The following is a 13,939-nucleotide window of genomic DNA, read 5'->3' as shown; positions in this document are numbered from 1 at the left end:
TCTATCTGATGCGTTTTCTTGTCGCACCAAGCACCAAATCATTTAAGCCTAACACCTGACGACCGACGCAAAGAGAGAACGAAACTGCGGGTTGCAACTAGTTGTATATATTCTTAGCAACCGCAATTTTCGCCCACTCGCAATTTCACCACAGAAAGGGAATAAAATATATAAATTTTTAGCGTATTAGCTGATTGATAAAAGTTTCTCAGAAAAAGAAAGAGGCGTTCGGTTGAAGAATAAGCAAACGATAACGAGGACGAACGGCGCAAATCTAGTGAATTAAATTAATAACCCAATTACAATAACAACAGTCTGTAAATTTCTCATTACTGGATTGAGGCCTCCTCTCTCTTTGAGGAGAAGGTTTCCACCACCCTCCACCAATGCGGGATGGTGGAATACAAATGCGGCAGCATCTCTATGAAATAAGACACGTGCAGGTTTCCTCACGATGTTTTCCTTCACCACCGAGCTCGAGATGAATTATAACACAAATTAAGCACATGAATAATAGTGTTTGAACCCGCAATCATCGGTTAAGATACACGCGCTCTAATCACTGGGCCATTTCGGCTCTTAATTATTCATAACCCATATTATATAAAACAATAATATACACATAAATCTTGAAACCGTTCGCAATTTTAAACAATTATTTTATTGATTATTAGGACTCGTGGAGAGAAGACCATATTTTTCTTACCTACTTGAAATTTAAAAGAAGTTCAAACATACAAGATACCCATAGCTACTTTCTATTCGTCATTTTGTTTGCGCAATAGAAACACACCTTGAACATTTAGAAGACTAGATGGATATATTTATCATAAGATAAATTATATACACACCCGATCCAAATCTATGACGCTTGGAGTCCAGGAAATGGTATTTCGATACTACGACGGGCTGTATCGGCGCCTCGGCATCCAGTGCCACGTGGAACGCTCCCTTTCTAAATGGCAGCAGTTTGTCGCCCGAATGACGAGTGCCTTCAGGAAATAGCAGCAACTTACGCTGTAAAGATACATAATACTCTTAATAAAGTACTCGTCAGTGGCGTAGCTATCATAGGGCCAGGTGGTGCCGTGCACCAGGGCCCTCGAGCTCAGGGGGCCCCCTAGCCTCAGCTTTGAAAAAAATGAAAAAAAAAAAAAATTTAAAAATTCAAAAAATTTAAAAAAAAGAGCCTCGAGTCTCGAGCCTGCTCACAAGAATTTTTTTTTTTCAATTTCAATTTTTTATTTTTTTTTCAATTTAAATCAACACCACCAATGATTAAACTCCTTGTTTAACATTTTCAACACATGCGCCAAGCGTCCTCTATAAGCATGTGCTGTTTGTTTGTTATCGTTATTTCAGTTATAGATGCTTGATAAAAATATTTTGTAATAGCATTGTACTCAATAGTTTTTGAATGTTTTTTTGTAAGTCAGTATTTGAGTAGAAACTTACCCAAAAATATATACCTACATACAACAAAACTAATTAAATATAATGCAAAAAATAAAAATAACAAAAAATCTTTAATTCATAATAAACTTTGCTAGGGGATTGGATAAAATATCAATAATCCACGCCATTGTACGCAAGTCGTCATAATATTCTGTTAATTGAAGAATATTTTTGCAAAATTGGCGCGGGACTTAAGTATGAAAAACACATATTCGCCTCCAAGGTCAGCGCCGCACTTGCGATGTTAGATACCTACGATTATTATTTGTTACTTTAGCGTCAAGACTTGAGAGTATCTAAAATGATTAAAAGTAATAAAATTGTATATAATGTATATATGCCTAAATCTCATTGTTTTAGTCTGTTAGTTGTAGTAGTAGTAGGCATTATATAGTAGGTTATAATATTAACTTATAGTAAATAATAGTGAAGCAAGATTTATGAGCTTAATGGCGATAATAATACAGTATATAGACAATGGTGACTCCTAATCATAAGGTGGCTCATTTGTCTTAAGATACTTCCTACAAAAATAAAATTAAGCTCTAAAGGTTTTAGCTGCCTTTGTTTTCATTTTATGTCATTAAACCACACCAATGGCACTTTAACAATAAGTAATAATCCAATAAATGATAAATTGTATTTATTAAATTATTACTACTATTGTATTTATTACTATTATTGTATTTATTTTATAAAATATATTTTTAAATATTATTTTGAGCATATTCACTGCAATGAGGATTCAGGTACCTACTTACTGCGTTCAAACTGAAGTGGTAAAAATGATCCATCCATCCGGCACCAAATTCTGGTAAAACTCATTTTTGCAAAAAAAATTTCCGATGACAATTGACACGATACAGGTTGCAGCACAACGCTAACCGTATAATGTATGATAGGTCTCAACCTGATCGGCAATAAAAAACAACCAACGTTTTCCTAAACTCAAGTCCAAATTGACAAACGAGCTGCTATAGAAACGATAATATCTTCTTATGAATTAATATTGATTTTACCACATTATTACCAAACCAGCTGTTTTATGGTTCTTTTCTGTTGAGCTTGCTCGTAATCTATACTAAACATTAACAAGCAATATAGGAAAATCTCAGTGAGTACTCCGGATTTCTAAAATTTCGATAGTTACCAATTAAAAATTATGGAACGAAAAAAGGAACGTAGCGGTGCCGCAAAGCGGAAACAACGACAAGAAAGAGAAGAAAGTAAAAAAAAATTGCCCAAGCTAGATAGCTTTTTTACGAAACCGCTTTCTGCTACAGTTCCTTCAACAGCCGAAACATCGTTCAAAAGTGCCGAAGTCATCGTTCAAAATACTACCATCAATGCCCCTGCTGAAAATGACTACCTCGACGCTTCCGTGCAACCTACAGTAGAGGAATCATCAATTTCTACATCTTCAAAAGTTCTCGAAATTTCAAATGACTTGGGAAATTACATCAACAAGAAACTGAGTGATACCGAAAAACGTCTGATTCTTGACAAGGGACCTTTGAAACCTCCGGGACCTTTTCCGAAGGACCCCCACCAAGACAATAGGAGCTTTTCAGAAACGTATTACGTTTCTACGTCACAATACGGTCCAGTTGATCGTTTTTGGATATGTTACTCCAAAATGCTGGATGCTGCCTACTGCCAACCGTGTTGGTTGTTCGCTTCGCAAATAAATGCATGGTGCACTGGATTTCGGGACTGGAGGCATTTATCAGACAGAATCAAGCAACATGGTTCCTCGAAAGCACACACGGAGGCGTGCGCTGTATATGAAGTGTGGCAAAAAAGTTCCACCATTGACAGAGAACTTGTAGATGAAATTCGCAAAGAAGCATCATTTTGGAGACAAGTTCTTCGCAGATTATTTGATATTATAATCACTCTTGCGAAGAGTTCTTCGGCTTTGAGAGGACATCGAGAGGATCTGAGTGAGGGAGGAAATCACGGAAATTTTCTCACAATTGTCCAACTCGTCGCTAGATACGACCACATCTTGCGTCAAGTTTTGGATATGCCCAAAGGTAAGAAATTATCTCGTTTACTGTGTCTATAATTTATGTTCTCATAATCTGATGTTTTCTAATATCCCCATGTTTTTAGGATCAACAAGATACCTGAGTGCAACGATTCAAAATGAAATGATCGAGTGTTTGGGCACCAAACTCGAGAATCATTTGTTGGATCGAATTAGGGCGTCACCGTTTTTTGCCATCATCATGGATACCACGCAGGACATATCAAAAGTGGATCAACTGAGCATTGTCGTAAGATATGCAGTGATATCAAGATCGGAAAATGGACAACCAATCGACATTGAAGTAAGAGAGGTATTTCTAGGTTTCCACGCAGTCACTAAATACAGCGCCGCGGATTTGGTAAATCAAGTTACTACGTTGTTCTCCGAAAAGGGTCTTGATTTTAAAAAGTGTGTTGGGCAAGGTTACGATGGGGCCAGTGTAATGAGTGGTGCGTATAATGGTGTGCAAAAACAAGTTAAAGATATTCAGCCAAACGCAGAGTACGTACATTGCGCCAGTCATAATTTGAATTTGGTCGTAAATGATGCCGTTCGAGGTTCCGTCGAAATTCAGAAGTTTTTTGCAACAATTCAAGACTTATTTAACTTCTTTGGAAACAGCATTAAGCGCTGGGACCTTTTATCGAAATTCACCGGTGAATCAGAAATAACTTTGAAAAAATTGAATCCAACAAGATGGTCCAGCAGGGTTAATTCAATAACTGCAGTCAAACTTCGTTTTTTCGATATCATCAAAGCATTGTCCGAAATAACGCTGAAGAGTTTCAGTAAAGACGAACGCAGTGAAGCAGAGATTATAAAATCAAAAATGCTGAATTTTGAGTTTGTATTTCTTTGTGAATTCATGCACAGCGTATTGAACAATATCAATTATGTTTCCAAAGTTTTGCAAAAACGTGATATCGTTTTGGACGAAGCGAGTAACGCTTTGGACGAAACAACGGATAAATTGAAAAAGTACAGAAATGACTTCGAGTCCTTCAAGTCCAAGGCCACCGAAACCGCGAGAAAATACGACATCGATCCTACCTTCCCAGAAAAGCGACGAAGAAAAACTAAAAAGCATTTCGATGAATTGGCTTCTGATCACCGATTCGAAAACCAGGAAGAAGTCTTTAGAGTAACTATTTTCAACAGTGTACTCGACATAATAATCAATCAGTTAGATGCGCGTTTTGTTGGTATGAGTGCAATTTGTAAATCGTTCGACTTCCTGATTCCAAAAAATCTGCTCAGCTGGAATGAAACGATTTTACTCAAAAAATGTGATCAGTTTCAGAAGAAATATTGCGATATAATTGGACCCACTTTTTCGCTCCAATTTCTTAATGTATATCATCTGATCCTCCCTCAATTGATGGAGACGTGGTCTATTCGCCAGCTTTGCAAAGAAATTATAACGAAATTTGGCGTGCTCGAATGTGACCTTACGGAAGTGTATACAGCGATGCTACTGTTTCACACAATTCCTGTTACTTCCGCGGCAGCAGAAAGATCTTTCAGTAAACTGAAGATTATAAAAAATTATTTAAGAAACAGCATTGGCCAAGATCGCCTCCGACATTTATCGTTGATTGCAATAGAAAATGAGGCGGCATCAAACTTGGAATTGAGTGAAATTATAGACGAATTCGCAAACATTAAAGCGCGCAAGAGATTGTAAATCGGGCGGGGAATTCTCTTAAAAATCGTTTTTTCTTTTAATTAATAAATATTCTATATTGTTATGTGCGTCGTTGTTTATTTACTCCCTTTTTCTTCCATTGAACACATGAAGATTTTGATAGAGACGACGTATGGATTTAGCCTACTAGGGATGATTCAACCCACTGTTTCCTATTCTTATTCCCGATCAATCATTTTCATATCAATAAGTTCAAACTACGCGGAAAGAGGGGAGGAGGGCCCTTTTCTCTCATTATGCACCAGGGCCCTTGCCCCCCTAGCTACGCCACTGGTACTCGTCCAGAGTATTTGATCAATTTTTAGGAAAGAAAATCTTTTATCAGCCTATGGATATGTTTTTTTTTTTAACGTTATATTCTTAGTACGCATAAAACAAACTGTTAAAAAACATATCAATTAGATAAATTTATGGGTAAGCCAACACTTTTTAGCATTTTATCTTTGGCAACACTATAACTGGTCATTCTATGTCTATAAATACCATCAGAAATTCCTTTTTCTAAAATGTGTATAGAAACTCAGCGAAGATATAATATATCATTTAAAACGTAAAGTAAGTATATTAAATAAAAGATTAAGATCACATGTTTCAAAGGGAATGAAATGTTATATAATTAACACCTTAGAAAAAACGGCGACACAAACTAACATTAGGTATATGAGATTAAACAGGCTACGATACTGAGTGCATACATTTCAATATAGCTATTTATATATTTCCAGAAAAAGATACGCTTATATTATTTTTATCCATGTAAAGTCCGGCCGTAACTTATAAAAGATACATTTTCAACGTTACTGATAGAATCGAAACTAAACAAATCTCTAAAGCTTTGCAATCGAGACGAGAAGCATGTGAAACGCAGGTGTATTCTATTTGATTTATTTATAAATTAATAACAACGAAATCTATAATACAATCTTTGTATCTATTATTCCACACACAAACATACCTTGAATGCATCACTTAGCATGTTATCTCGCGATAAAATATTACTCAAACATATGGTTTGGTTCGCTTAATATATTTACGTGAAACGATGATTAATATCAAGTACGATGTGCAATGTACAATGGCCAATGTCCAATGTACATCCATCATACAAAGGTTTTTTTAATTCCCTTTAATTTGTTATCATTGGACTTTGGAACCGACGCATTAATATTTATCATACATTAGGTATTGTTATTTATTTATTATTAATTTCATTATTGCATATGAAAATACGTGGTCATATTATATATATTTATAATAATACAATTCATAGTTATTACTTACCTATATAATACCGAAGTTTATTACATTCTCCTGTATTTTAGAGATTAGTCAAGCATGAAGCAATTAATCTTGAATGAGTCAACCCTGCCACTTGTGTACATTTCTGATTATATCTTAATCGTATATTTCATAATATAAGAAGACCATTCATATTCCTAAAATAAACGTTTTTTTTTTGTGATGCAGGTAAGCGGACACACCAACCAAGCCTTTTAATGGCAAGTAGTCATCACTAACTATTAAACCTATGACTATTTCGAATGAAACTCTGCCACATGTGTATCCATGAAATCGTATTAGAGCAGTGTGGTGAAATACATTCCAAATATTTTCCTCATTTGGAGAGAAGGCGTTAGCGGCAGTAACTTATTTATTAATAATTAATTGTCGCCCGTTCTCATTTGAGGTGTTTGATCGTCAGGTGTTAGGCATAAAAGCATGAAAAAGCCATAAAGCCTATATCCCTTAGGGTTAAATTTTGTTTCATAAAAAATTTCATCAAATTCGCTTCACCATTCGCTCGTTGGTGTTGGCGCGAAAAAGCAACAGACCAAAAAAGTTAATTTCGCAATTATAATTTTACTATTGATGACATAACAGTGAAATTAATAAATATAAAAATAAAATTGTACATTCATTATTTTAACTTTTCCCTCATTCTCATATACGTATTGTATACTATATTTAATTGAATTGTACAAGTATGTCACCTTAGTCGCCACTTCACAATATATTTGCTTTTATTGAGTGATCGAATTTAGACCGACGAACCCTTACGCACTTACGAAAGTAGAACAATACTGGAAGCATGACGTTTCTATGTTTATATACACATAGATTCCTATTCGACAAATGTACCTACGTTTCCTCAAAATATTCATTCAATGCTAAAACATAAACAGAGATGTATAATAAACACAAATTCGTAGAACACCTAATAACAGACAAACCGTAACAGTTTGTGGCTTATAGGCTCTAAATTTAACCCCCTCAGGAGGTCATTTAAAAATGTAACCTATATCCTTCCATGAGATTCAAACTTTCTCCATACTGAATTTCAATCGGTTCAGAAGTTAAAGCAGTAAATGGTAACAGACATAATTACTTTCACATATACATTATTAGTATAGATAAAGTGATTTATCAGCATTGCCATAAATATAATCAATTTCTCCTTATTTAGTAATTTTTAAAGTCCACGAAGTGATACTGATAATATTTTATCAATAGCAAATTATTAACATAATTACTGTCATCCAATATGTCTTCACGTGGACTCGTTTCGTGGATACGTTCAGAAATCCGGTGCCCTTTGGCGACCATGGTATTAGAGATTCTTGTCCATTAAAACAACAATTAGAGCCATTTTCAGATCGCCACTTTCGAATTGAACTCTGCGTTTGGGCGATCGGCAGAGCTCTCCTAAGGCGATTTTTTTATCATTAATGATATACAATAGTATAATAATAGCCGTGCCCTCGCATTTATCTGATCTTATTATTACTGATATAAAATAAAATTATATTACTGGATAATCGGTTCAACAAATTCAGATTATATCTATTACATATAGCAAATCATATTATAATGTACGACTCGGTCTATAATAAAACAACTCGCTTTATAATAAATAGTATGTAGTTGTTTTCAATAATTCTTATAGGTACTCCCATTTAAAATCCCTGTATCATAATCACTTTAACTTCAATAACATTAAACTATAAACAAACTACCGTCCCTTGTTTTACCCACACAAGAAGATTGGTTTCTAAAGATAAATTACCTACAAGTACACGTTTATATCACCTATAGAACTTAGATTTTAAATTTAAAGTCGCTTACCCCAAAAACATAGATTTGTCATACACACTTCCAACCCTCGTTCTACCACTCTAGGGGTGTAGTTACGTAAAATCCGTTCTTGGGGAACGTTTAAACCCTATAAGAAACCTATCTGCCAAATTTCAAGTTTTTGGGTGTTATATGGGTAAATTTTTAAAGCTAGTTTCTAAATAACACAGTTTGCTAAGGAATCTGAATTCTAATACCGTATTAAAATTACTATAATAGCAAATAAAATTATTATAATCAGGCAATTGTAGATTAACATAAAATAAACTCATGTATAATCACGATTTAATGTACCTGTATATGTCTAGTTGAATAACGTATATTTCAATATGGATTTTGGAGTAGACCTATTGAACGAGACCTATAGGTCGAAACTCATTGAACGGAGTATTTAGATCAATACAATTGTTATGTTGACATTACTCGGTGAACTTGTGTTTTACATCGTACATATTCAAAGAGTACTTTAAGTACAAATTACAGTAGTGACCATTTGAATTTCTTATTACAATACAAATTCAGTCATTAAATTTTGAATAAAAAATTAAACTTTAGAACGTTTACTGTGTATCCAACAACACAATTTCGATGAAATTAGACACATACAGGTTTCCTCACGATGTTTTCCTTTACCGCCGAGCACGAGATGAAATATAAACACAAATTAAGCACATATACATAGTGATGCCTGTTGGTATTAAATCCAATCCAAGAATATTATGCCTTATCTCAGTATTAGGGTATTTACGAGCTGTTTCTTATTTTCAATGGTCAATTCTCACATATTATGCATGCCCTTGCATAATGTCATTTGTGAGAAACATAAACATAACACTTATCGGTACTGTACACAGTGCATCCTGTGTCTGAATAAAGTATAAATATCATACGTAAACGAACCAGTATTTACTTTCCTTAATGGTGGTAAACATGACCAACTTAAACAAAAGAATTTCGAAACAAATAACCCAGCGTCTCTCTATCAGCAATGTAAGTTGTCACCAAATAAAAAAAAATACGTATTATAAGTCCATTCCAATCGTGGACGGAATAAAGTTAAACAAATCTTATATTTACGTATGCCTTGATATTCGCTAATATCAGAATTATATCGTGCACTACTGACCATTCTTGACTATTATATCTTCATTTATAATTACAACACTATTTCCTTAATTTTATTTCCAAAGTTCCGATAACAACTTCGTTGACCTTGAAAATATTATTATTTTGCAAATCCACAATGAATATCACAGATTATATAGGCTTTCCAATGATATTGAAAAAAATCGTGTTTCATTTTTATATTTTCTTTTATGAATCATTGAACTACTGACGTAACCACTTACGAACGAAGTAAAGTAGCAGAAAGATTTATTTATATATTAATTAGTCTACGATTATCGTTTTAATTTTTATTGGCTTAAAGATTATGTAATTAACATAAATGTTTATTCGTTTTTTAAATACTTTTGGACTACCGGCTCTTACAGCCTTGAACTGTTTTACATTTGCCTATTTATTTTAAGAACAATAAAAAAAAATGGTCCAAAAATATAAATAGAATACGTGTTCTTCATGATGATAATTAAATTACGCACGATTGTTTTAATGTTTTGACTCACGTCTTGCGAAGTACTATTACGAATTACGTCATAGCAAGGTTAAAGGATAATTGAGTAAACACCTACAGGAAAATAGTTTCAAATGCACACTGTACTTTAAAATACGACATTGACACCATTTTTTTAGCAAAAAAAAAATCATCAACGATCTTTATTCCAAACTTTCTGCTGTAGTACTTACTTAACCCATATTAATAACATTAATTAATATCATAAACAAAATCGTTAGTCTAGTAAAAAAAATTGTGGTTTTGATTTTTTGAGACTTTGTTGTCTAGAAGGTCTCGGTGGGGCGAATTTAAGAAATCTCAGGATAAGATTTTCTTTCAGAAACCGCAATTTCATACATTTGACGATTTAACAATTTCGCAGAGCTAAATTTAACAGATAAATAAACTCTATACTTCTACACTAATATTATAAATGTGAAAGTAACTCTATTTGTGTGTCTGTCTGTCTGTCGCACTTTCACGACCAAACCAATGCACTGAATTTGATGACAATAGGTGTACAAACTTGCACTCCAAGAAAGGTCATAGACTACTTTTGCCTAGCCTTTTCAACCGACTTCCAAAAGGAGGAGGTTATCAATTCGTCTGTATTTGTCGGTGTCAGCCAATAAAACCCTACAGTATATCTATCAAAAAACAATACGAGAATACTTTAACAGATATGTTTTTTACAAATTATCTTTTACACAATAATATACTGGATCAATCAAGGGGCTCGTATCGCTTCTTTCTTTTGATTGTTGGGGCAAGGGCACCGTAGCTGACACCGGCTCCAAATACACCAATAACTATAACTACATTATATAATCGTAAATCGACTTTTAAGTAGTCTAATATTTTTCTTTTCATTTAACTTAGGAAGACTCTAAAAAATATGTTGAATACGCAATTATTTCTATTACTTTTTCGTGCATATTCATTTGTTTTAAAATAGTGTTTTGTTTGAAGTCGGTTTTTCTTTTTGTTAAAATTTTTATTTATTTACCTGACACATTTAGTTTAAATCTTCTCAAAATATCTACCTAATTTTATTTACGAAGTTCATCCCTCAATGCCACAACTATTTAACACAGACACACACACACACAGACATAGCCAATTTTGCTAATGAAATGGTCCTAAAAAAACTAATATTTGGTTAATTTCACGCATGACAAGTACAACGCCCTGACGGGATTTCTTCTTAAAACATTAAAAAATATTATGAATAATAAAATAAATCGTATGAATATGCAACAAATTAACTATTTATACAATACAGTTATTTTTGTTTTTAAAGATTCATTTTTAATAGATTTTATCACCTACTACACGTTCATCGTCCTCTAAAGAATAAATTAAATCTTATCAACTGATTGTTAATATTTCATCACATTATTCTTAACATATAATAGTTTTACAAACATAGATTACTCATCAAAGTAGTATGTGTATTTTTGATTACTACTTGTAATAATGAAATCGTCGTTACGCAATGGTGATTCAAACAAAAAAAGTTACAACAGCAGATCGAAGGAAGGATAAATGCAAAATTTCCTGTCTTGATTTTTTTGTTCTATGCTTTAATATTATAATTAAGTGTGACTCTTTACATAATATCCGTCACAGTAGCCTTTCTAATAATTAACCAAGAGTGCAAGGGATATTAAAGTGCAGGGATGTTGTGTACAAACACAGACGCACTGTCTATTCCTTGACTATTTCCCTCTAAAACCAAAACGCGACGTACATCAGACGCGGAACCAACGGATTTAACATTAAATTACTTTTATAAAAATTTATTACCATTCGAATTATAATTTTCATGTATTTATCAAACTAAATCCTTTTTGAAGATGCTGATCAGCAGTGAGCAAATATATTTAACAATTAATAAAAAAAAAATTACTTAGTTATAGTCTGCCTGGGTTCAAAGTTCTAGATTACATCAGTCTATTGCATGGATCATGAGTCCATGCAGTTTAAAAATTTAAATAATAGTTTTTCTTGCTAATTTTCATAAAGATAATAATAAAATATATTATTAACCTCACATACGATTTAACACATAGATATAATAATTAATTTATCTCTGCCCGTCAGTTCACTAGCGTATCATGCGACATATAATGGATGTTATTATATGACCTTGATCACCGACTTAAAGTTCTCTATAAATTATTTCTAAAGGCATAGACAACATTTTTTCCCACTCATGATCATCAACGGTATAATTACACGGTTCGTATGTATATTTTCTCTGACCTTTATGGATAAATATAGCTAAATTCAAAAAAATAACTTTAAAAAAATGATTATAAATGCTCATTAATAATATTAAACGTCGGCTAAGCATATATCGAAGCGTACCATATGTATGTATACATAGCTAATCAATTAACCTGACTTTTTTGGAAGAAGTTCAAATGTTAATTATGTAAATATTTAAACTGCGTAATATATACTTTACATTATTAAATAAAGCAGTAAACATTTTTGTCAGTACATAGTACGTACTCCTCGTCCGATTTACTCTGCGTTCAATGTTTCTGACTCATGAAAGTCGTGTCATCATTCGTCCAACATTACTTAATTCTAACACAACATAATTTATGCTGATAAAGCAGTTTAGTAGCTAATGTCAATTTAACAAATAAAATAATGGATATACAAATTCGCATTTTTATTGTAAACTCAAAGTTAAATATGGCTATTTTTTTTTAATTTAAATATTTCAGTAAAATTATCACGATGAAAATTAATTAAGGGTTGTTATATTCTGTACGGATTGATTTATACATGTTACACATATATAATGGAAATTGATTATTTCTACAATAAATTTTTGGATATAAGTTTTAATATTAATTGTATGAGGACGTTGCATATGTAATATATTATTAATAATAATATATTTATAAAGCTTTGTATCTCTACCTCTTAACCTAGAAATACACCATGGATTATTAAAAAAAAAAAAGATTGTTATTTTTCTTTCTCTTTTCTATCTGAACGATTCTTATTTACCAGCCTCGGACAATTATCGATGGCCAGTAATATTTCTACTCTAATTGCCTATTAGATCTTAACCTTGCCATGGAGGTCAGCTGAAGATCGAACTGAATGCAAAATTGTAAACACGTACAAGTAAAACAAATAAGTGCAACAGCTACATTGCTTTATAAATAGCACCACGTACATTAGGGCGATATAATAAATAAATTAACGAATTACCTTATAGTTCTTTACCGCCTCCGTCTGCTTGTTAAGCACAGACCTCGCCGAATGAGCGCCTCGATCGATGAAAACAGTACCCCACATCCAAGTGGCTGTCCCGAAAGGTACCAAATATTGTAATGAGCGCTTCGATACCACCGTGCATCTTTCCATCAACGGCCAAAGGACGGCAAGCACTGTGAATTAATGTAAAACATTGACTTCAGAATTGTATTAAGAAAGAAGTATGTTATAAAGCACATTCTCAAGAAGACTGATAAATCCTCAGAAAGCTGAATAAGGAGTTATTTTAGGTTTGCATAGTGGTACAGACAGAAAACTGTCTCTGCTTGGGCAAGTTGAGAATCAATAATCAATCAATAATCCCTAGCAATAAGGTTATTGGTTGCAACTTATGCAACATTTTGATTCAAATGTCAAATTTAATTTAAGAATGTGTGTGCAAAAAGACATAGATGTGCATAAATTAGCAAGAGAACGGCTGAGCGGTAATTTTCAAATTTAGTTTAAGAATGTGTGTGCATAAAGCCTTATACGTAGATGTGCATAAATTAACATGGGAACGGCTGAGCGGTAACGGGAAAAAGCTGATCCTCTTCCCAAAGCCTCAATGTCTGTGACTCTTAAGAAACTAAGGCGTACCCCTGGAGGAGGAGAGATCACCTTAGAAGAGTTCAGACGAGCCACGAACGGAACATTATATTTTTAATTAATTATAAATATAAGTAATTCAAACTTAAAGAACATGTATTTATAATATTTA

At 33.1% G+C, this 13,939-nt stretch overlaps 1 protein-coding gene across 1 annotated transcript in view; it reads right to left on the bottom strand.

The window, feature by feature from the left end:
- LOC124536122 (1-acyl-sn-glycerol-3-phosphate acyltransferase alpha-like) overlaps nt 1-13,939 on the bottom strand; it is a 29,760-nt gene that overhangs the window by 3,953 nt on the left and 11,868 nt on the right. Inside the window, exons 5-6 of the mRNA XM_047112579.1 lie at nt 13,174-13,352; nt 852-1,017 (exon numbers count right to left, since the gene is read on the bottom strand). Of these exons, the coding sequence (XP_046968535.1) occupies nt 852-1,017; nt 13,174-13,352 (345 nt within the window). The remainder of the gene's footprint in view (nt 1-851; nt 1,018-13,173; nt 13,353-13,939) is intronic.

Source organism: Vanessa cardui, chromosome 2 (assembly GCF_905220365.1).
Source record: "Vanessa cardui chromosome 2, ilVanCard2.1, whole genome shotgun sequence".
Lineage (NCBI taxonomy): Eukaryota > Metazoa > Arthropoda > Insecta > Lepidoptera > Nymphalidae > Vanessa > Vanessa cardui.
The sequence above is the reverse complement of the archived record's forward strand: the minus strand, read 5'-3'. Positions and strand labels throughout refer to the sequence as shown.